The following is a 25,297-nucleotide window of genomic DNA, read 5'->3' on the forward strand; positions in this document are numbered from 1 at the left end:
GTATTAAGGCAAGGATTAAATGGAAATTCAGCAGAGGACTATTTACCCATGTATGTTGCAGCAGTCCGAGCGTATCCTTTTTGTGAGGTATAAGACCTCGGTTCTAGTCGGAGTGAAAAATGGGTGCACTTTTTGTATTGTACAATGGGATTCTATTTTATTTTCTACGCTGCAAGAAAAGATTCTGAAAAAAATCCAGTGTTAGCAATATTTTGATACAAAAATTTAATTCGTTTCATTTTCATTACAGATGAACACAAAAGTGTAAAAAAAACATATTCTAGTATTACATAGTAGCAGATCCAGGGCTTTACCAGGAAAGAGCAGACATTTTCCCATCCTGCTCAAGAAAAATGTGAATCATAATAATACAATGCTGTTTACGAATTTGCTTCTAATTACTCAACTTTATTGCTTCTGAGTATTTTTAATATTCAATCATTAAATATAAATTCATAAAACTACTTAGGGGTGGGGGTGACCATTTGATTTTGATGGTAAAGAATTTTATGTTTTGACTTTGGCTTTTTTTGAAAGATGGGAGATAAAATATATTGTTTCTTTAAAATCATTCTGATCTGAACGCTATGCTTTAACATAAAAGAACTTCGATTGGAGGTATAGGGTATGTAAGTCTCGTCATGTGACCCCATGATTTCACGAGAATTAGTCATAGTCTACCATTCAAAAGCATGGAGACTTGTCATTTAGAAAGCATTTAGTTCAGTGTTGAGAGCAAAACATCTTTTTGTTTAAAAAATACCGATAAAAATTTTTTATATAATATCTATTTCTATATGATAAAGTTATTAAGAAAAAATATGAAATAGAAGATTTTGCATTGTTCTACAGCGTTTCGAGTACCCGGAAGTACACAATAAAATGCAGATCTGTGTTCGGTTTTCAATACGTTCTACGTCGTAAATTCCGGTAAAGAAAATGAAACTAGAACGAGACTTACATATTTTATTGGAAAATTAATAGTTTCATCGTTTACATGGTGGAAATAATATTTTTATCCCAAGAAATCTCCTATTGCCCTTCCCTCAATATCAAATGATCGTCCCCTAAGAACAGGGCCCAGGTTACCCGCCCTTGGATCTGTTTGTTATAAAAATATAAAAAGTCGATTTTCACAACACTTGAGAGACTAAATGTTGATATATGTACTACTTGCTGTAAAGACAGGTAAAATTGTTAGAATTGATCAATATTCAGGTCTATAAATTTAACCAACTTGAATTTCTATGTAAATGATATATGACCATTTACAAAAATATAAACACATGCACAACATTAAAATTAAAATGCAATATGGTTTAAACTAAGCTCCCAAAGACAAGAATATACGAACAATGCTAAAATAAAATAAATGCCCACGGCGTATTGCTTGAACGCAAATCTGCATCAATATATCAATAATTCGGTGCTGAATGTGACACGATGTGAAAAAAATAGTAGCGCCTTAAGTAAAGGATTTGAATTATAATATTGTGCAAAATGAAAGGTGGATGTTGAAACAGGCAATGTGTTAAAAAAACCTGTTCAGCAATATGGGCATGGGACTACATCCTAACTTGAATACCAATATCAATATCGCATAAAAACGATTCCTGACTTTGGAGCATTTTCCAGACTTGAATACAATCATATACTGTTGTTGTGAAATCTTGTTTTGAGAATAACTTAAGTAATTTATTATGATTTTAAGTAAAAACTTCAAAGAAGACGGGCTGGGCAAATTTCCCAATGCGGCTATATGTCCCACTTTGACAATGTCACGAAAGCAGGGAGATTAGATTGATTTTCTTTTAATGAGAACCCCACCGCAAATTGGAGACTTAATACCTAATTTGCCTATGTATCTATTGAATTTAATGTCATGTTACAGTTTGGTATTATAGTCATATACATGTATACTCATTACTGGACAATGATTTTTTGCATTTTAGTATCTCGCTCTTTGTTCGTAGTGGAGTTTATAACTAAATAAATTAATTTCAGATAAATACTGTAATCTGATTGGTTAAAATAATTTTGTTTTATCTCAATGGATAAAAATATTGACACGCCCCTTTTCAGTTAAATTCAGAGCTACTTTTCTCATGTTTAAAGATAGAAATATGTTTTAAAATTAATTTACAAGAATTGGCTATGATAAGAATTTTGTTTATTGAAAAATAACATAAATTATCCATGTGCATATTTTGTTTTTTGCACTTCGCGCAATAAACAATATGCACATGGAAAATTTGTTATTTTTCAATAGACAAAATTTTTATCATAGCCAATTCTTAAATATCTTATCATAAAGTAAGCCAGCTTGATCTAGTTGAAGTATGCTGCTACTTCGGTGGCCCTCCAATAGGCATACACGTGGCGTGAGTAAAAATAGAAAAAAGTTACCACTTAATTTCTATTTTTAATTGTTGATCACTTAAAAAGGGGGGATTTCCGAACGGACCATCACGGGCGAGTTTAAAAATGTCTACTTTGAATTATAATATTACTTTTGGTCAGCCATTCTGTACTTCATGACATACATCATACCGTCATCACACCCAACCCAAAGATATTTGTTGGCATGAATCGCTATTCCGAAAGGATCTGACATTTGTTCTCGGTCTCGTGGATCCTCATATTCAAGCGTTTCTGTAGAACATCCATTGGGAGAAATGACGTAGATTTTGTTGGCATCGTAGTCTGTAACTAAAACGTTACCGTCTTCATCAAAATCAAGTCCGCTCGGATCAAAATTTCTTCTTGACGATTTGAGTGGACCTTCCCACGTAAACTTATAATTTCCGTTGCCATCAAGTACAATTATTTTTCTAATTGCTTCATCTAAGATCCAAATATCCTCGTTCGGTGTTTCGATACAGCGGATCGGTTTTCTGAGCAAAAAAGTCTGTTTGTTCACTATATAGGTATCATATTCCCTTTTCGATTTGCCATTGTCGGCTAAGCGCACTACTTGTCCAAATTTGCCGTTGGTTTTGCAGATGAGGATTTCACCTTTACGCGTTACGCTTACACCATGAGGCTCTGACGGGAACGTGTCAATAAAATCAAAAATACTTTCGTCTTTTATAATTTTTAGACACTTTCTCTCGGCAGAAGCTACTAAAAGATCACCAGAAAGAGTAAGAGCGATATCAGATACGTTGAATTCTGTTGAAATTTCCTTAGTAATGTTTCCGTTACTGCGCACAAGATATACATTTTCGTCATATGGGCATGCTACCCAAGCCTCGTTGTCAGCCACAGGGGCGATACAACCCACATTTCGATCTTGTAGCGAACGTAGTTGCGCAACATACTTCACCGTGGTTGTTCCCATTGTAAAAGAATCTTGACTTTGTATACTCTGCCGAGATTCGTTCCGTTCAAGAGTAGGTTTCTTCTTCCCTTTTCTGTCGTAAACCAGTCGACCTAATAAATCTTCCGGTTTCATCGTGGAAAGATTTTGAAATAAAGGTTCAAACGATGGAAAGACCATATCGATCGATTCAACTTCCGGTGGCAAGCTATTCAGGTTATCCTCTACAGTAGCTTCAAATTGAACGATTTGAATACCAGTACCATTTTTCAGAATTGTCTCCCCTTCGTCAATCATACGACATAGGTCATTTTTCCTCAAGTCATGTTTTACGTCACACAATTTTATTTCCCTTTTGAGTTCGTCTTTTCTTTTTTCAATGCTTTCTACAAGTTCCGATTCCATACCGTTCAAATGCTCTGTCAATTTTCTAATATGCTCCTTAATAGCACTCCCAGCCGAATCATATCGTTTTAATGCTCGTTTCTTTTCTTTGTTGAACCGCTCTCTTTCGATATTTTCCGAGGACAGTATATCACGTTGGCGTTCTATGGTATCTTGAAGTTTGCTTCTTTTCTCTCCTTCAACTTCTTCAATTTGACAAAATTCATGACCACAATGTTTAGTTGTTATACATTTATTGCAGATAAGTTTATGGCAACTTCGACAATATAGTGAATACGACTGCCCTTCATGAACTTGACAATATCCGGTACAGACGGGACTACTTACAACGTCCTTGACCTCCACAATTCGATGTTTCTTTGTGGCGGTCTGGCGCACGTGAATCTTTTTGCATCGGTCGCAAATCTTTTGGTTGCACTCTATACATTTCCAGTTAGCATTGTATCCCTCGCATAATTCGCATGTTTTTTCCGACAGAACCGGTACTTGTGCTCTATTATCGCCATCTGGGCGAGGCTTTTCAATGCCATGGTCCGTTTCAGGGGTTTTGGTACCATCTGAAGGAGTTTTAGACATGATTTATTCAGTATAGTCAGTTCATGCCTCCAACTGAATTCTACTTAGTTCTAAAAAAAAGAAAGAAAAAAAATTAAGAATATTTTTTAACCATCGATGCGATCATTAAGTTATCAAATACGTTTCAACGAGATTTTATATATACAGGGGCGGATTTAGGCGGGGGCGTGGCGGGCGTGCCCCCTTAAAAATTTCAAATCATGGGTTGTCAGGGATAGATTTAGGCAGTTTTAGGATGAAACTTTAATTTCTCGCTAATTTTATCACAAAAGATATCTATATTGCACCCACTCTAGAAGAATATTTCAAGAGTTTAACCTAAAAAATTGTTCGCCTTGCTCCGTTCGGCGAACTTTTAAACTATGCGCCCCCCTAATCTTAAATCCTGGATCCGCCCCCTGATATACAAATGTACAGCCATGTAGTTCTACAGCCCTTTAATACACGTATAATTCTTTTCCCTCACACATTACGCCCAACTTGCAAAAAGACAATAACAGTCATATTCGACCCCTAACTGCATCCCATAGTAAAAAGTTATTATGTATTGCACTACATCAAATCTAGCCTATTTTTGTCTGACCTTACTACCAGTCCACTGGAATTGTGGTGACCGATTATTTCTGATGCTGGTAGTTTTGATCTGCCGTATTGTCATTGAATTCTTTAATATGTTCTGAGTTAGTTTTCAGTATCTGCGAGTATAGACCCTTTTGAGCTAACGTTGGGGTAGTTGATGAGCATGCGTAGAGCATGCTCAATATACACTTCCGCGAAGAAAATTCTTTTGTTCTACCCAAGCCTACCTCGCGGAAGTGTATATTGAGCATGCTCACCAGCTTACCACAAAAGGGTCTATTCTTTAAGTTGATATCTCATTTTGTTTACATTTGTTTATGATATATGTTGATTCATATCATGGAGAGGAATGGATGTATTTAAAGATTGAGTGAATTTCATGGTGTGTGTGTGTGTTGTTTAGCTCATTTTTGACCTTCATTAAAGGAAGTGTATGGTTAAGGCCTTTTAAAACTAGTTTAACACCACCGCAGGCATGCGTCTGTTAACAGTCAGGAGATGTTGGTAATTTGTCAGTCTTTTTTTTCAGTTTGTTGTGTCATCGTTCCGTAACTTATGTTGTATGGTCCTTTCAGAGCTTACTTAGATATATGTTGACACTTATTTAAGACGTTTTGGAGATCATTGTAAGTATTTACATTTGTTTGGAAATATTTTTTATTTAGGTTATACGCTGGTGCACTTGTTGGGTTTCATCACACCCATTCCGTTTCTAAAGTAAACTAGTTGTCTAAAAATATAATTTGACTTTGAACCTAAAGGACGATTTTTTTCCGACGCAGTCGGTATAGTGTCGCTTTTTAATCTTTTGACCTTAAAGACGCTCTGCTATGGAAACGCAAGTCACCTGATCGCAATTCTGTTTCCCGATTGGCCAAATACTGATAACTGCCGTTCGAAAAAACTGTACCGAAACTTGCGTGCCATGTTTATTTTCTTGAATAATATGTAGAAACTTTTATAAGTAAAAAGAACAAAATTTTACTGCGTCGGCTATCTTTTTTACATGATGGTATTATAATATTAGAAATATTTAAAAAGTTTGAGATTCATGTACTTGAAACAATGCTTTACGCCCCTGGAACCCCAAAAAATTGAGAGCATAAATTATGTATAAGAATGAGTGTCAGACAATAAATAAAATCCCACCATATGCTTACAATATTTATAAATGTAAAAAAGTTCGATTATTCTTTGATAAATTGAAATTTAAAATATGCACAATTCATTCACATAAATAATATATATGTGTTTCCTGTTAAATGTATAAGTTCCCGTATAATTATCCCCAATTTTCCCTCCATAAATGGGGAAGACATACAACTGGCACACTGGGCCTAGAAACATGTCTCATTAAATCAATTAAGCATGTGCAAACTAGTATGTACCTAAGACAAGCATTACAAAACAGGATTTGCAAGCAGGTGGTATATTTTTAACCGATCACTTGACCAAAATTGATATAAGTCTGATACTGTTCTGTTTTGTTTGTTGAAGTCACATATACATGTGGTCGGGATTTTATTTATATAGGATTTTTAGGTAATGAGATAAAGCACTATAAAGTATTATATTACTCCAGCATTACTCAATGTTGTCTGAAGTGATATTGTTGGCCTTTTTCTAAACTACCTCATCCCTTTTTGATTGGGGAAATGTGTTGTGATTTTTATTAATTGGGAATTTTTGACAGTACAAAACCGTGAATTTATAGTAAAAATGGTTAGTTTTTCTTTTAAAAAGAGGATGTCAAGATGTTCAAAATTACACTGTTTAATTACAATTAATCAGTGTAGTTTTGAACTGAAACATTATCTCTCACCCTTCTAATACCAAGTGGGAAATAGTTCGTCTTATTAAGAATTATTTTTAGCCATTTTAGGACAAATTGAGGAACTTGCATTAGGAGAAAAAGCCTTAATAATTTCGGAGGTAATTTAAGGAGGTAGACCTAGGGTAAGCATCAAAGTAACTTGGACTGATTTCATTTCATTTCAAATGAAAACTTGATATATAGGCTTTGGTAAATTAAATTGAATATGATACAAACATATCAAGAGTTATGACCCTTTCCATAGGTCTACTTCCTTAAGGCAAACAATATCACTGGTCGGTCAAGCTATTTTCTGACTTGGTGACATTCCTAGCCGTAGCATTTACATTTATGATTTAACCGTCCGTGCACTTAGATTTTGATTTTGGTACCTATTTTATTTTTTCTTTCAAACGACACTGGACATGCCTCTCTCAGGCTTTGTATGCATAACGGAAGTTAACGAAAAAAGGGGTACACGGGTTTGGGATTTATTTATCAAAGGATGAATAAACCAACAAACAAAGAAAACTTAAGTTCTTATTCATGTGATACTTGGTATGAGCATGAAGTCACGTTTGAAACGAATATCTTCTAATGGCGGCCACGATTCTACAACAATGGTGATTAAATTAGTGCTCAACTACCACAAATTGTATACTTATTACAATACATGTATCTATATAAAAGAACTTACTATATTCTATATAATACCGAACTTTAATTAATGTAGAGCCATTGCAAGGTAACTAACTTCAATCAACATCCGGGTTGCCATTACTTGTTCCAACAAAAACTTTAAAATTCAATGTCTCGATCGGGTTATTGGGTATATTTACGAAGCGATTCAAACCACAAGTCCACATAAACGTCAGGAAGATGACAATTGTGTGATTCTACACACAACTGGAGGAAGTTTTGAAGTAGAATTAGTAATATGGCAAAACCGCGGGCGCAAACGACGGGGTGGGGGTAACCTAAGACAAGAAACCATCGGCACCACCACCACAAAAAAAACAACAAAAACAAAAACAAAAACAAAAACAAACGAAAAACGAAGAGAACCCACTAAACACGGAAGAAATTAGGTTCGTGGTGTCATTATACTGAAAATTTAAAAAATCAGTTCCTTTGTTTGATTAATGCAAATCTGTACTTATAATCAATAAGTGCGATCAGAACAAAAGGCTCTAGACTGTTGACAAATGTTTTCGCGGATTGTAGTATCGACATAGTAGCAACTCATTCAGGGTTTTATATTGTTCATGATTCGACCTAGTATAAAAGAAGGGCGTCATGATTATGCGCCAATATTTCAGATACTTACTTTTTCCTTTGCGCCACAAGGCTGTATTTCAATTGCGCCAAAGACTTGTTATTTCATTTGCGCTGTTTTCGGGGTAACCGTTAGGTGAAGGTCAATATTAAGTTTCAAATACTTAGTTTTAACAATTAGTACTCATTGAGACCGTAAGCCACAATATAGTACCAGGGTCTATATAATATTAGTTATTTAAAGTCCCTTGGGTTAGAACTTACATGTAAAACAATTGCAGGCCGGGTTTATAGTACTAAACCAAAATACATGTATATAGCGTTTTCAAACAGTTTTAAGATGACTAAATACTCTGTTTTATGTTGTAAATGGAATTTCAGTGTTTTAACCTTTAGCATTTAATGACTTACTCTAAAAATCCACCATCCACTTCCCCATGGAGTTTATCTTCGGCTCAAATAATAATTTGCGCAAAAGCAAAGCGTCGCAAAAGTAGGTCTGTTCGATTGGACAATCGTGTATGAAATATATAACAATTATCAATCAATCAATCAGTCAATCAATCAATTCATTGATTTATTCTATGTTGTAATACGTGGATTATAATACCGCAAAAAAAAAAATCGACTAATTTCGGGGGGAGGGGTAACTTAACAGGTAAAAGGGTACGGGTATCACCCCGAAATTTTTTTAACCATGTGTAAATATATAGCCTATTTGTAAATGCTATCCCCTATCACATTTAATGCAACTAAAATGTCTATCCTTTTCATATATCACTCATCATAAAAAGTAGACCGATATGGGTCGCACGTTTGTGCCTGCATGTACCAGCTGAACTAAACCCCCTCCCTCGTGATTTATTTTACCTGCAATTTATTCGGGATTATTTTACAAAATTTACTAATGATTGATTCAAAAATATTATCTTCATTATCTATCAGCGTATATATAAAGTTAACAATAACCAGTAAGCAAGGAATTTGATTATCATAAGAACATATCGGCCTGGGTTTAATACTTGACTTAATACAGTGAAACCTGACCAAACTGAACCCTGAATAAATTAAAACCTGTCCAAACTGAACCGTGAATAAATAGAACCTGTCCAAACTGAACAGTGAATAAATTAGAACCTGTCCAAACTGAACCGTGAATAAATTAGAACCTGTCCAAATTGAATCCTAAATAAATTAGAACCTGTCCAAACTGTATGCATGAACCGTGAATAAATTAAAACCTGTCCAAACTGAACCGTGAATAAATAGAACCTGTCCAAACTGAACAGTGAATAAATTAGAACCTGTCCAAACTGAACCGTGAATAAATTAGAACCTGTCCAAATTGAATCCTAAATAAATTAGAACCTGTCCAAACTGTATGCATGAACCGTGAATAAATTAAAACCTGTCCAAACTGAATCATGAATAAGTTACAACCTATCCCAACTGAACCCCGAATAAATTAGAAACCTGTCCAAACTGAACCCTGAATAAATTAGAAACCTGCCCAAATTGAACCCTGAATAAACCTGTCAAAACCAGATTCAGTCTGAAGTCCAATCCTGTATAAGCCGAACACCATTCAAAAACCAACGCATTTTTACGTTGGAAGAGAGTTCGGTTTCAGTGTAAATGATAAAATTAATCCTAGTTTTGGATATACACACGACAGAATGGTGCCAGCGGGGTACTTTCTCATACTCAGTGTCATTAAAAAGATCTCTTTCAACTTGAGATTTCATTTTTAGATTCTATTTTGTTCTTTCTATTATAAGTTTAAAAAGGTTGTTCATTTGCTAAATAATTGAACAGCCCCTTCTGTGATAAGTCGATGAGCATGCGAGACATATGCATCCACGAGGTAGGGTTTTAGGTACTCCAGCAGTGCTAGAGGTTGTCTGGCAAGCTATTTTCTGACTTGGTACCATCCTAACTATGGAGGAACGGAATTTCAACCGTTTACATTGTAAGGGCAGGGCTTTGAGAAAAGTGAAGAATTTTCCTCGCGGAAGTGTATGTTGTGCATGCATGCTCCACGTATATTAACATGAAAGGGTCTATAGCCATTTAGAAGTATTTTAAAGTCCAGTCTGGTCCACTAGTACCTATGGTGCTGAATAATTCATTTAGAATTGAACAACTGTAATAATTTGATACCAATTTGGGTTTGTTACGAGTATTAGATTAAATATGAATTAAAGATCTGCATGAAGGCATTCAAGATTCGAAGATAATTATTTGAGGTCAATGGTCCGTGGAGGCAAAATGACTAAAACATCCACGATTATTTGGGATATTAAAGTACATGTATCACAATTAGCTATACCTAATGTACAGGACCGGAATCACCATTTATACCCTATACATATAACTATGAGGCAGGTGTAACCTGTAAGAGGACCAAGTTGAATATTAGTATATTGATATTTTTATGCCTAAATACAGTTTACATTAATTTCTTCATGATAGGACAAAAAAATAAGATATCGATAAAGCTATGACTTTGGACATATTGTTTTATTAAATATACGAGATCCTCAGTTTGTATTTCAGTTCAGGGAGGTAGACCTAGGGTAAGGGACACAACTCTTAAAAATCATTGGAACGTTTTGTATGCAGTATGCAGCATTTTACATCAATCTCATGTAAGCATCAAAGTAACTTGGATCGATTTCACTCTGCTTCAAATGAAAGCTTGAAAGGCTTTGGTGAAATTGAATATGATACAAACATATCACTCATTTCAAGTTATGTCCCTCACCCTAGGTCTACCTCCTTAAATTTGCCTTGGACTTCGTAACAATGATATTGCATGTGCTTTGCCTTCCACACCTTCGTTTGGTATTCTGTTCGAAACTGTGTGCTAGAACTCTTTATGATGACTTTTCATTCAGAATTGTTAACTTTCCTTTCATCTGTGGCAACATCCCTTCGGCTCCTGCGTATGGAGTGTTCATATTACAACTCATACGTTATGCCAGAGCTTGCCCAAACTACGCAGACTTTTTGTATCACACTAGAACTCTAACAAATAGGCTTCTGGAACAGGATTACGTTGTTACAAGATTGAAGTCATCACTACAGAAGTTTTATGGTCGTCATCATGAACTCATGGATCGTTATGGTGTATCCATCTGCACCATGAAAACTGATTTATTCAACGGGTCATAGTTTTCCTTTCCTCGTTTGTCTACCCCGGGCCTGACTTTTTATGAACAACTCGGCGGGTGTTTCTAGAAAAGCAGAGGACGCTTACCCTACCGGTGCACCTGGTCCATGCTCCCAGTTTTTAGTGGAGTCCGAATTTCTCATTTGCTTTTGTTACTTTGTATGTATGATTTTAGTTACTTTATATTCTTTGTTGTGCATGTGTGTTTTCCATGTCTGGTCTTTGTCCCTGGATTGCTTTCTTTCGATTACCGTTATAACCTTGGTTACCTTCATTACTCTTTGTGTACATGGGCTTGCCGCCACTATCAAATATGCAGTTATATACTTTTCGGCCTGCACATTTGATAGTGTGAGCAAGCCTCGTTGGTCAAAGGTTGCAGTAGTTTCACTTTCGGTCCAAGCGATTGTAGTACTACGGAATCCTTGTATTGGTTTCAATAGACGTGCTTGACGGTAATACTTGTGTTTATTTATTAGACTAATCATGTGTCAAGTGATTGCTGAGCAGTACATAGTAATACATTCATTTTTATTTGAAAAAAAAAAGAGTTGAAGCGAAGCACCCCAATGCAAATCTGGAATCACCCTTTTCGTGTTATATATATATAAATAGTAGTCGGAGCTGCATATCTGATGGTGGCAACAAGCTCACGTGACCGTCTCTGTTTCCCGTTTTTACGTTTTGGCCATGTACTTGGATTTAATAGCTCTGTATTGCCCTTCTATATTGATGCTTTGGTATATTTTTGCCGATATTTAATTGAGATAAATATATTGCCGTATTGACGGTATTTATAGTTTGATGATAATTATAAGTTGCAGTTCAATCAGGTTGGGAATGAGCGTTAAACTTAAAAACCGTGTCCTAAACTGCATATCACCGCATTATTTCATGTCTCTTCTGTACACGAAGAGAAAATGTCTAGCTTCAACATTAGTAGATCAAGTGGGGATGGGGGAGTTGGGGGGTCGTAACTCCCCTCTGATAGGTCTTGTTTTGTACATTTCGTCAAAAATGAGCAAATGCTAGACTGGAACCCACTGGGTAAGATCTGCTGTAACACACAGGCTCTGATCTCCGAGTTAATTACATAGAATTTTTTTTAATGAGAGGACCAGTAGACCTCGATGTTTAGGAGCGGGAATTTTGAATTTTAGATTCAAAGACTACTGTGTTTTAAATGATTAATTAAAGGGCCCGATATTTCACAAAGATTAAGGGCTAATCGTTACAAATAAAAAGCTGATTACGATATACTGATTCGTACATGAAGATGTCCCAGAGTGAGGCAGATGTGTAAAATGTATTGGAAATTGCAAATACCTCTGTGCAGGAATTTGTAGCAAATGATAAACTCATTGTGAAAAAACACCGGCCCATCAGAATAAGGTAAAGAATAAGGTAAAGGATATATAGGACAATACCACAAGATTCTTAAAGAACAAATCTCAAAATCAAGAGATCACATAGTACAAAGTTGTGTTGAATAAATTAGCCTTCATGAAAAATGACGTTATTAAAACTTTCATCATATTGTATATAATGAGCAATCCAGTAGAGAGGATAGAATTTCAATGTACGTACAATCCTACTGTGTACGTTTTGCAGAAAAATTCTAAGGCAGAATCGTGCTTGGAGACGACTGTCTTCAGTCCTATTGCTTAATTTTGACGTATGTTTTACCATGAATGGTCGTTTTGTGTAATCCATTTAAAGCAGATGACACCCCCCTACCGATGCACCTGGTCCATGCTCCAAGTTTAGCTGATTACGCTTCCCTACCGATGCACCTGGTCCATGCTCCAAGTTTAGCAGATGACACTTTCCTACCGATGCACCTGGTCCATGCTCCAAGTTTAGCAGATGACACTTTCCTACCGATGCACCTGGTCCATGCTCTAAGTTTAGCGGATTACGCTTCCCTACAGATGCACCTGGTCCGTGCTCCAAGTTTAGCAGATGACACTTTCCTACCGATGCGCCTGGTCCGTGCTTCCATGTTTTTAGTGGAGTATGTGTTGTTTATTTACTTTTGTTTCTTTGTACGTGTTTCTTTGGTTATTTCATTGTTTTTTTTTGGTGTGTGTGTATGTGTGTCTATTTGTCCTATCTAGACATTATTCTTTGATGACCGTTCGAACCCTGATTCCCCTTACTTCACTGTATATATATATATATTTTGAAGTCCTATTCGGGAAGATCTTGACTTATTGCTCGGTCGTTGTCTCAACCCATAGCCAAGAGATCATGACAACCCCTTTCTTGCAAAAAAAAAAAAAAAAAAAAAAAAAAAAAAAAAAAAAAAAAAAAAAAAAAAAAAACAACAAAAAAAAATAAAAAAAAATAAAAAAATAAAAAAATAAATAAAACAAAGCAAAACAAATCATTGAAAAAAACAGGAACATCTCGTTAAATCAATCCTCCTCTATACCCCTCCCCCCACCCCACCCCCAAAAAAAAGATTTGGCTACGGCCCTGAATTACAGTTTTCTCAAATCTTTGCTTTACTATTTTTTAAAAATTAACTTAATTTTTTTGTTTAAATAGTGGGATTGGAATACTTCTAGCAAGTTGTTCCGAACGAACTGCAGCTGGGTAAAAAAATCAAAGGCATGATTTTTTTTTAATTTCTTTATGTAAAATAGTCAACAACTGTGGTCTGGCCGTCAAACACCCCCTGCAAATAAACATATTGCATTTGTGAATAATATTTAATGTAACATTAACAAAATATACCATTAGTGAAAACTATAAAATAGACAATTTACTGAAAAATATCAAATTTACTATTTTGTCAAACTTACCATTCATGTGAAATATAAATAATCAATTAATATAATATGAGAAATTTAGAGAAAATGGTCTGTTCTTTATTTGTAATAACAAATGTAATAAGGACAATTTACCACCAGGTTATAATCGACAAATCGAGATTAAAAATGATAAAATATATGTATTATTTTAGTATTTCCGGTCGAAAAATTTTGCATATCATGTGTATTTTTCTGTTCTTGGAAAAAAAAACCTTGTAGGAACTAGCATATGATTTTCATCGTTAAGTGTATAAAATTAAAATATTAAAGAGTAATCAAGGGCACCAAGGTTATAGCGGTAATCAAAAGAATGTAATCCATGGACAAAGACCAGACATACACAAAAAGAACATAAAGTAACTAAAATCATACATACAAAGTAACAAAAGCAAATGAGCTACTCGGACTCCACTAAAAACTGGGAGCATGGACCAGGTGCACCGGTAGGGTAAGCGTACTTTGCTTTTCTAGAAACATCCACCGAGTTGCTCATAAAAAGTCCGGGGTAGACGAAAGAGGAAAGGAAAACTATGACACAATGAAAAAATCAGTTTTCCTGGCGCAGATGCATACACCGTAACGATCCACGAGTTCATGATGACGGTCATAAAACTTTTGTAGTGACGACGTCAATCTTGTAGCAACATAATCCTGCTCAAGAAGCCTATTTGTTAGAGTTTTAGCGCGGTACAAAAAGTCTGCCTAGTCTCGGCAAGCTGTGGCATAACGTATGAGTTGTGATATGAACACTCCATACGCAGGTGCTGAAGGGATGTTGCCACAGACGAAAGGAAAGTTGACAATTTTGAATGAAAAGTCATCACGTTTGCCGTAAAGTTTGGTCCATAGTTTTCCTTTATCATCGATTTCTAAGTGTAGGTCAAGATATGAGGCTGACTTTACAGTGTCTGTAGTATCCTTTATCTCAAGTTCTTTGGAGTAGATGCGATGGTTCAACTTTCATAAAACGAAGTTCTCCGCTGACGCATAACCGTTTTCTGATTCACTAGGTATCATTCGGATAGATAGCGTGTAAAAGCCGTTTAAAAAAGCGATAACACCCTTTGCGCAGGAGATTTTTATACATTTTAAAGTGCCCTAGGGAAAAAACTGCGATATACTTGTTTTCCTGCTTTGCTTTTTGCTGGTAGCCAGAAATAAAACCATTGTTTGTCTTACCTTAAAATATCAATTAATTTATCGCGGTGATCTTTATCCGCTGATCAATCCTGTTACATTGTACAGCAACAAACCAAGTACTGCATAAGCAACTAAAAAAAATAGGAGTAAACCACATGAATAACGCATAAGAATAATGATGATGAAAAACATAACCACATTTCGCCGCATAGAAAGAGAAGAAATATTTCGATTTTATTGAGCAAATATTAAATCAATACTTCTAATGAGAATTTCTACACAAAATTGCAACGAATTATTCCAAAAATCCGATTTAATATAAACTATGTGAAGTATGATGAAATCATATCTTATCATTACAAGTGGTCACATATTTTGTTGTTATACTTACATAGGTTAGCAGCAAAAGCTCTGGAGTTTTCTGCTTCAATTTCTTGAAGAATTGGACCTAAAGATCCACCTATACCCCTGGATGGAGATGGGTATGGGTAATATACAACTGGAAGGTTTCCTCTGCCTCCACCGAGTCCACCTGCACCGAATCCACCTGCTCCTAATCCAGCCCCAAAAGCTCCAGCACCACCAAATCCCCCAGCACCAGCCGTTCCAACAGTTGCGCCTGGAAGTTGGGCTCTCACCAACACAACAGCAATAACACAAGGCAAGACCACAAGTAGGTACTTCATCTTGTTTAAAATATGTGAATCCCCGGCTATTCGTCAACCCTCGACTTGGAGATTGCCGGAATATTGACCGTTAACGGTTTTTATACTACTACTCAGTCTGTGAGATATGTATTACGTTACAAATTGATGAATGCTCTAAGTTGAAAGTTACCCTTTGGTGTTTCATGATCGGACATTTCTGATGTTAAATAACAAACGATGATCAAGTATGTCAAAAGTAAATTATGCAATACATATTAAAAGTAGGTGGACAAATATCCTAGAGGAAATAAATAATTTCATAAACTAGATCGATATCTTTAGCTCTTGGTTTCGTCTTAGAAAAATCATGAAAAAGGGGAAAGGTAACCTCGTTTTTTATTCTCTTCTCGGGATCAACCATTTGATTAAAACAACCTAACGAAAAAACTTTTTACAAATAGAGTTTTCCTTTTTGTGCACAAATTGATTGCATGTATATTGATAAATGCAGTCAACATGATCTAGTCAGCAATGTGCATGATTAAATTATCCATACATAATGTAGTGGATTTTATATTTACTTATTAACCATGATTATACCCTTGGAAGATTACTGAAAACATACCTCATTAAAGATTTGCACAAATGCGGTAGGGGGACTTATATATTGGCTTACAGTGTTTTTTGGATTTAATTTTCTTGGCAGTTTTTGTTCCGAATTTACATCATTAAAGTGAAACCTATCTAAATCCTAAAAACCCCAAAATACTTGTGTAAACAAGACACTTTTTCGAGTCCCTTTATGTCAGTCTTAATTTCTAAAAATCAGACAGAAGATGATTCATGCATGTTAAAAACCCACGGAATTCAGTCTTATTTCTTGTTCAGAAACGGTTACTGGTCACATAACCAGTCGTAGTTTTTCATTTTGGTGTTGCGTTTTTGAGATAAAAATCATGTAGATTGTACACGAAATTTGCACATTGGAAGAGTTATTGTTCTTGATTTGGCTTCATTTATTTGATTGCACTGGAAAATGAATGTATGATTTTCTTAAAAGTGCAGATCTGAATGCAGAAAAGATTATTTTTATGTGACAGTATAACATATGTAGACGAAAAAAAAAACCTTGTTTGTTTGGTGGATTTTTCTACATTATGAATCACTTTACCATTGGCAGTGTCTGAATTTTACGTGGACTGGTACTTAAAATGTATTTTGAACGTTGGCGAAGCGAACACCTGACTAAACCAAACATTTTTTAAAGTCCAAAAAGGGTTCGGTTTAGATGGATTTTACTGTAGTAAACTGAAATTTGTATCTTTTGAAAGTTATTAATAGGATAATTAATTGGAAAGAGTGAATAACCAAAATATGATCACGAGTGCCAAAGAACGCGTAGATTTAATGCGTGTGCGGAACTTGTTCCGCGCACGAGTTAAATCTTAATGCGTTCTTGGCACGAGTGATCATATTTTGGTTATTCACGATAATCAATTGATTATCCTATTTATCATATGGATTTCCTCCATTATTCATTGTTATTTTCAACATAAATTTAAAATTTTGTGAACGGCGGATTGATATTCGTTTTGTGACGTTTTGGCGAGAAAAAAGCGCGAGAGTGAAATTACCAAATTTATCTCACAGTGTGAAAAAATACATTGGGAATATTCGGTAAATCACTGCTTTCTATATAATACTAATTCATCGTCTTGAACTTGTGTGGGGTGTAATGATTTAATGACTCATCATTCCAAATGAGATCCTTTTCATTATTACAAGCAACCTTCATTATTGGGCCAGTTAAGGTCAAGGGAGAAGTTAAGATAATCATTTTGTGAAGGTCGGTGGGAATAAAATGATTTAATACAGTGAGTCCTTCCTAAACTGAACCCATTTAAATTGGAATTTAAAATTGGTTCGGTTTAGACAGGTTTTCGGTTTACCTGATTCAAAGTACTTTTATTTTGACATAAAAAGAATTTAAGTATTAGTCCATATAAACTTCAGACACTGCCTATGGTAAGACGATTCATGGTGTAGGAAAACCTTTGTATCAGACGATGGTATTTTCGTCTACATATGCTGTACATATGCTGTATTTTTATGTGACAATTGTCCTTTCTGTATTTAGATCTGTATACTTCTGAGAAATCTACACTTTGATTCCCAGCAGAAATAAAAATACAAGTTGCAAAAACGTATTCTTTAAACTAGTGTAATAGCATAGTACAGTCAAACCTGCTTTAAATGATCTTTCAAGGGGGATCAAAATCCTGGTCATACAAGACAGGTGGTCCTAAATGAAGACCGGTGCTTGCTAAATTCAGATGGCCTCTTTGACAGGTTTATCGATATATATTAGGACCGTATTCAGACACTTTGAAAAGGGGGGTGCCAGTCGAGGTTTCTGACGGCATTTGCCAGTTTTTGTCAATTTTACAAATGAAAATGACAAATTTTCCAATGAAAAGAGGGGTGTTAACTCCCCTGCACCCCTTCTGGATCTGCCACTTTATATATTTATATAAAAAAAGTCAAATGGTTTAATAACGGATTTGGGAATTTAGTACATTCTGACACCAATGACGTTACGACTCCCGACCTCCCATTTTACCAATAACGACAATATCTAGAAGTGTATAAGCTTCAAGAACATATATCATGTTTTGTCCGACTTCAATTTACCCGGAAATTTCAAAATCTGTGACAACTCATTTATCAAATAGATTTGACCATTTGATCAATAACCATGCTTACAGCACCACAGGATGAGAACCATGACCACTTGCGTATAAGATCGGAATCTTGTCAAATTATGCAACGTTTCCATGACGCTTGGTGTATAAAAACGTTCGGCAGACCCAAACCCCCCAATCTCCTGTTTTGTCGTCTGCTGCAGTAGTGGAGATTCATACTACAAGATGTACAAGTTTGTACTGTTTTTAGCTCCTTGTCTGTTGTCTATTGCACTAGTACACAGTTATATCTACAGCCCTGGTGGCGTTGGGGGTTTAGGTGCAAGCGGTTACGGAGGAGGACCATATGCAGGTTACCCGTTCAACACTTACAGAAATACGGTGGCTGCACTGAACGGCAACTATCTTGGAAATGGTATGCAAGGATACTCAAACCCTAACAGATGGGCTTTCTTGTGTAAGTTAAACTTTAATTACCATTCTGTGTAAGAATCAGGCAATGGGTGGCACATTAATTTTGTCAATTTGGTCTTTTTTGCCTCAAATATATTCAATACACCTAGAAAACAACCGAAAAACAATCTAAATTTATCTTTAAGCATCTGTAAGGTAGATATTTTTTGACTGCTTATATAGGGAAAAAACATATATGTTGAAAAATTTTACCGACATTTTTCCACAGCGCATTTTAAGTAAATTTGAGCTATCAATATCTTAAAAAGGCAAACTTAACATACATGTACATGTATTTCTGGAGATACTTAGATAAAATAATATCTCTGCGGTTTATTCTTCACGTGCTTCACGTTGATTAAGACAAATATTTGACTGTAGAGAAAAATGCGGTTTATGATAAAAAGATGTTACAGAAATGACCGAAAGGATCATTTTAACAATATATTGTGAATTCCAATTTAAACCTAACCAACGCGGAGCAAGAAATTACTTTTATATTTTAAATTAAAAAAAATTCATATCACTTTCTACTTTGAATAGAAACTTTTGAAAATCAGTTTGCGATGGTTTGTTTAAACCATTTGCATAAAAAAAAAACAAGCAAATAAAAAAAAATCTGTATTTTAAAAACAAAATTCTGGAATAAATAAATTATAGTAACCTACTTAAAGGTAAAACCTCATTATTTTTTTTAAACCGGAAGCGTTCTAAGTTACTTCAGTTGTCCACACAATTACGTAGCAACCATCCAAGACATTTGCATGTGTTTGTTTATCATTACAGTGCCACTCGCTTTATCTCTGTTACTGGCCTTTAACAGAACAAGTGTTGCCACCACTGGTTAGGGAGAGCTAGACAGACGTTTTGTTTATGGGGTATTTTTGGTAAGCTTTATTACAGAGTATCGTTGTAAAGTCTGATACTTTTTGGTAAGTTTTATTACCGAGTTTTTTTTTCAGTAAGTCGTTACTACGGGTTATGCTTGAAATGCCATATAATGAATCTTTAACGGGAAAAGGGAGACTACCCTTCAAGTGATTATTATACATAAATATTTTTTTCGAAAGTGTAAATTTCGACGGGTTATGTATCCTCATCATAATGATCAATTTAGGTCTTTCTAGAAAGCTTCGCCAAGTTTTTATATCTTTGGATCGATTTCGAAAAGGATTGCCTGAAAAAATCTGCTAATTTCAATAAAAAAACTTCTCATTATTGAAATTCATATAATTAGTTATTACAAATGTACCAAAGAGATCTAGCTTGTTCAGTAATGTTATATTTGCAACTTTAACTGTTTAAACAAAACGAGATGTCAGTTATTTTTATTTAGACGTTTTTTTTATTTTATTTTAGGGATATGACGGCCAGACCACAGTTGGACTAATAAAATGTTACATCTTTTATATCGTCTGTTTTTTCTTCTTTTATTTTGATTCGCGGTCGAAGGGGTTGTGAATGGAGGAAAAAACAATTTTTCATGTGTATAAAATGCTATCGGAACAACTCGATCAATTGACCATTTTCGCTATACAAAAAAAAAATTTGCTCAAACGAAAAAGACAGAGTAATTCCGAATGTTAAGAAAACCAATTAACAATTATTGGAGTTGAAGCAATTTCTAGTGAAGTTCTTTTGTATCAATTTCAATACATTTCGAACCTGCATTAACGGAACACCTTCCTAAAACTATCAATGCCTTAGTCCCAAATAGGTTTGGTTTAAACAGGGAAATATTTTGTGAAAGTGTTGTCCCTTTATCAATGAGCCATTATATGTTGCTATGAAATTTTGAAAATACACATCACTTAAAAAGTTTTCGGGATAACGTACCGATTAAGCATTGTGCTTTTTTGTCTGTTTATCTCATTGTAGAAGCCTATCAATGCTCGGTCTTTCCATGTAGCATTTTCCAAGGGTGGGTCCAGGTGATTGTCAACCCCGCCCCCCCCCAAAAAAAAAGAACTAAACAAAAGAAAAAAAAAACAACAAACAAACTAACAACCCCCCCCCAAATAAAAAAAAAAAAAACAAAACAAAAAAAAAAAAAAAACTAACGTAACCTGCTAAATATTGTATTGAATATGGCAGTTCATCATATCTTTCATTAAACAGGTCATAATCTGGAATATAATCGGATAGTGCCAACGACATTTTTTGTCTTTCGATCCACACAAAAAAATATTGGTCCATTTTCTATACAACGTAAGCGAATATTGTGAAACATTTTTATCTGTTCATTAAACGATTGCTTCTATGTTAGAACTTCATGATATAGTTGTTTTTATGTGATATTCTAATGTGAAGTGCTTCAAAGCTTTGTAGACCACAACCATGTTAAAAAAGTGATTTTTTCGTGCAACTGCTTTTAAAAAAAGAAGACACTAGTCATAAAAGAATCGAAATAAATCACGGAAACCCTATTTTATCATTGTTTTACCACGGACTCGTATGAATGTCGTTATTTAACCCATCGCTTTCGTTCTGGGTAAAACAATGCGACATACATTTTGTAAATTGCCATCCCATTGTAAAACAATGATAAAATGTAGTTTTCGTGATTTATTTCTTAATTTGCAGTTAGATACAGTGAAACCTGTTTTAAATTTACCACTTTTAGTCTGTATAATTTGTCCGCTTTATGCAGGTGAACTGATACGAAGGGTGGTAAAAAATGTCTGGTTCACGAATGTTCACGGTTTGGTAAAGACAAGTTTTACTGTACCTGTATCACGATGTATGGAAATAACAATTTACATTCCGACAGACAAGAATGCATAGTCTATTGAAAAGGTAAATTCATATATCTATATAACAGAAAAACATAGCAGATGAAAACAAAACCAAAATGAACAAAAAAAAAAAAAAAACAACAACAAAAAAAAACAAAAAACAAAAAACAAAAACCAAAAAAAAAAAAAAAACCCCAAAAAAACAACAAAATCATCGGATTTTAATAAGACAAAAACAAAAATACAGCTACTCACCCTAAAAAAAAATAAGTAAAAAAAATGAGAAACAAAACGTAGAGACAGAAAAACAATCTCTACAAAAGACAAAACAAGTTCCCTGATTAGTGATATGTGTATTATGTGTATAAAAGAATAAAAAAAAATAAAAAAAAAGAAATATAATGCACTAAAGATATTTAAATATTTTTAATGGATGTTTGTCGTATTCACTGTCTTCGTTAAGATTTGGACAGTTTTTTACTCATAAAAAGCAAAGAGGCTATACAGTCGAAAAGGGGTTCGGTTGGAACAGATTTCACTGAAAAAGTCATTAACTAATACAGGTAAAAAGAAAAAAAAATCTCACCAAAGTATTTGTATGGTACATGCTTTTATCAATTTTGTTTCGAAACTCCATCTATTGCCATAATCCATTTGAGATGTATTTGCCAATGAAAACAGGGTTATATTCTATCTATATTCCGATTTCATTAAAATAGCAACTTAAATTTATATTCCATTTCATACAAAGAATAGATTTGAGAAACACGGTCAATACCACCTCCCCTAAAATACACACACAACACAAAGACTAAATCAAAATAAGTAACAAGATCCACAGTACTAGTCAGGTCGTTTTCATTTCAAAACTGATGGCAATCGGTCAACATGTAAATATAAACTTTCCAATGCAAATGTTGTTTGCAATATTATCCCATAAATTACATGATTGCACAAGATTGCAATTTCATTGGTATTTACATGTTGTAACTGCAATGTCGAAACAGGTTATGTTATTTTAACAAGTCACCCATTCGAAATACACAGATTTCCTACTGGCAGTTATGGTTTTCAATATTTTCACGATTGCAATTGACTGCAACTTTACTGGTAGCTACTCAGTAATTTAAACTTGAAGTACATAATTTTATGAAACATTGTAGGTCACACCTGAAAAGAAGGTCACCCGAATAATTCAGGAGAAGCAATGGTGATCCAGGGATAGAGGGCTTCTGGAGCAGTAACCTCGTTCTACAGGAAAAATGTTAACTGTATGCAAATATTGGCAAAAAAATAAAGTAAAAATTTAATGCTTGTTAGTAACCCCTTTCACGAATTTCCGGATCCTTCCCTTTGAAGTAAGGTAATTTTGTGTTATACTATCGTACTACATATAGCAATGTTAAATATAACATGCATTGTATAGTAAAATATACATATTTGATTTGGTATGAGTATCATAGCAGTGGCGGATTCAAGGGGGAGAGGTCTGCAGGGGTTGGCAAGCCCACTTGTTTGGACAGTTTGTCATTTTCATGTTTAAAATTGAGAAGAAATGGCAAATAATGTCCTATAACCCCCTTTTTTTCTGAGGAACCCCGCGGCTGGCAGCCTTTCTTTTCAAAGTGTCTTGATCCGCCCTTGTATAGATATTTACATATGCTTTTCCCATAATTTTCATAAAATATAAACAAAAACTATTACAAAAAGTGTAGTCCAGAATTCCAAATAAAATTAGGATGAATGTCAAAACGACATATTACTACCAGCAAAATACCAAGTGGTCATACATTCAATAGGGACATAGCAAAAAATATAGTGGCGGATCCAAAGGGTGTGGTGGGTTGGGTACGTTTGAACCCCACTTTTCAGAAATATGTGGTATTTTCCTGTAAAATATGGGGAAACTATAGCCAACAACATCCTAGAATTATCTTTCATTTGTGGAACCATCTCCTTTTCAAAATATCTGGATTTGAGTCTGAAATACACATGAGTGTACATGTATAAACTAAAATAAGCTTAATGATAGGATAAGATAACAAATAATTTTAATCTGGTACATTGAGAAAGATCTATTTATTTATTTTTTGGTTCATGGTCAAAGCACAGGGGTCGGCCAAATACCATTGCATAGAATAAGACTTATGCTTTAAAGGCATATTAAGTCAATGATTTTTATGAAGTACAAGTCATTGTAAGTATTAGCTCGTCAAATTGTCAAACGTGCATGCCAAAACATGTTAGCCTGACAATATATCTCTTGACGTTTAGCGCGCTATAAAATCTGGTTTAATCCAGCCTGAGGCACCATTTCCACCGGAAATGCTTTTACCAAGTCAGGACCACTGTGGTTGTGTTCTATTTTCCGGTCATTATCGTGATATTGCCATGTTTGAAGAACATTTTTCATTACTCTTAAGAATATTGCCTAGAGTTTAAAAGTTATTCATTATTTCCTCCACCAAGAATAACATATTTTTATCTTTATAGTGAAAGTTTTGCTTTTTGAAAGTTATCTGCATCTGTATTGTTCATTAATGAAATTATACTTGGTCAATTACAACCACAGTGGCGATTCCAGGGAACGGTTCCGGGGGTTGCCCAATGTTCTTGTTAGACAATTTTGTTAATTTGTTCATTACACATTGAGCAAAAATGAGCAAATTATATCCAAGAACTCCCTTTACTATCTTAATTTCTATATTTAACCCCCCCTTTTTTTTATATTTTTTATAAATTTATGGATTGACCCCTGAATCTGTCCTCTATCCTATTTGTTTGAACGTTAGATCAACGTTAGATCTCAGAGATGTTTTGTTTTAAATATATTTTGTTCATAAATTATGAATAGGATAGGATAGCAGGCTAGGCCTACATATATATCGTCTCCATACCAGGCATTTACATGATGGCATAATGAATAACATATTAGACATTTAGAAAAGAATACATAAAAAGAAAGATAACTCTGTTTCTCTTGGAAGATCTCGGAGGTATATTTTTCTTACCACGTTTTAACCCACTGCCTGAGTTTTAGTTGGACTTGTAATTAAGCAAGCAGAAATATAATTGTTGATTACAAACTGTTGAAATGGGGACATCAGATAAAATTCTTAAATCCACAGTTGTAGAAGATCTGATCTTTTAATTGTATTTTAGAAGTTAGAACAGAAGCCGTTCAAGGCATTCCAAATGCATTGAAAAGCATTCCACAGTCGATTTATCTTGTATTTTCAAGCTTAGATTCGCTCATTGTACCATACACGCACTTTACATTCTAACTTTACATCGTTAAATGCTTGAAATATGGAAAAAAACTATGAATCAATGCCACTACCATCATCCCATTGCCGAATAAGCATAATAATTATATTTGCCGGTCGGTTTAGAACTGGTAGGTAATGGTTCATTGTGTAAAGAAATCAAATTTTTGTCGGTCCCGCACTTTTTTCACCATCTCATAAATTAAAGCAAAAATAAATTCACGAAAATCAGTGGCGGACCCGGGAATTGAAACCTCTCTTTTTGAATATTATATTTTAGTTATTTCGTTCAAATTCTACAAAACGAGCAAATAAAATCCTGGAACTCCTGTCTCGCCCCTGAACATACTACGTTTAGCGCATTTTTCGAATCTACAGTAAGCTATTTGACAAAATATA

The 25,297-nt window shown here is 34.7% G+C and overlaps 3 protein-coding genes across 3 annotated transcripts; 1 reads left to right on the forward strand and 2 right to left on the reverse strand.

The window, feature by feature from the left end:
* Positions 1-208: 208 nt before the first annotated feature.
* Positions 209-7,542, reverse strand: LOC148597933 (uncharacterized). Its single transcript, XM_088562596.1, has 2 exons — positions 7,390-7,542; positions 209-4,350 (listed from the first exon to the last, which is right to left on the reverse strand). The coding sequence occupies exon 2, from the start codon at positions 4,298-4,300 to the stop codon at positions 2,507-2,509; it is 1,794 nt and encodes a 597-aa protein (XP_088418722.1). The 5' UTR covers positions 4,301-4,350; positions 7,390-7,542; the 3' UTR covers positions 209-2,506.
* Positions 7,543-13,786: 6,244 nt separating this feature from the next.
* Positions 13,787-15,981, reverse strand: LOC148597934 (uncharacterized). Its single transcript, XM_088562601.1, has 3 exons — positions 15,487-15,981; positions 15,135-15,226; positions 13,787-13,819 (listed from the first exon to the last, which is right to left on the reverse strand). The coding sequence occupies exons 1-2, from the start codon at positions 15,779-15,781 to the stop codon at positions 15,168-15,170; spliced, it is 354 nt and encodes a 117-aa protein (XP_088418727.1). The 5' UTR covers positions 15,782-15,981; the 3' UTR covers positions 13,787-13,819; positions 15,135-15,167.
* Positions 15,982-18,664: 2,683 nt separating this feature from the next.
* Positions 18,665-19,895, forward strand: LOC148597935 (uncharacterized). Its single transcript, XM_088562571.1, has 2 exons — positions 18,665-18,901; positions 19,684-19,895. Exons 1-2 carry the CDS (start codon positions 18,670-18,672, stop codon positions 19,743-19,745), a joined length of 294 nt encoding a protein of 97 aa, XP_088418697.1. The 5' UTR covers positions 18,665-18,669; the 3' UTR covers positions 19,746-19,895.
* The last annotated feature ends 5,402 nt before the right edge of the window (positions 19,896-25,297 follow it).

Source organism: Perna viridis, chromosome 14, assembly GCF_037379345.1.
Source record: "Perna viridis isolate PV_CMFRI_1.1 ecotype Kerala chromosome 14, ASM3737934v1, whole genome shotgun sequence".
NCBI classification, from domain to species: domain Eukaryota; kingdom Metazoa; phylum Mollusca; class Bivalvia; order Mytilida; family Mytilidae; genus Perna; species Perna viridis.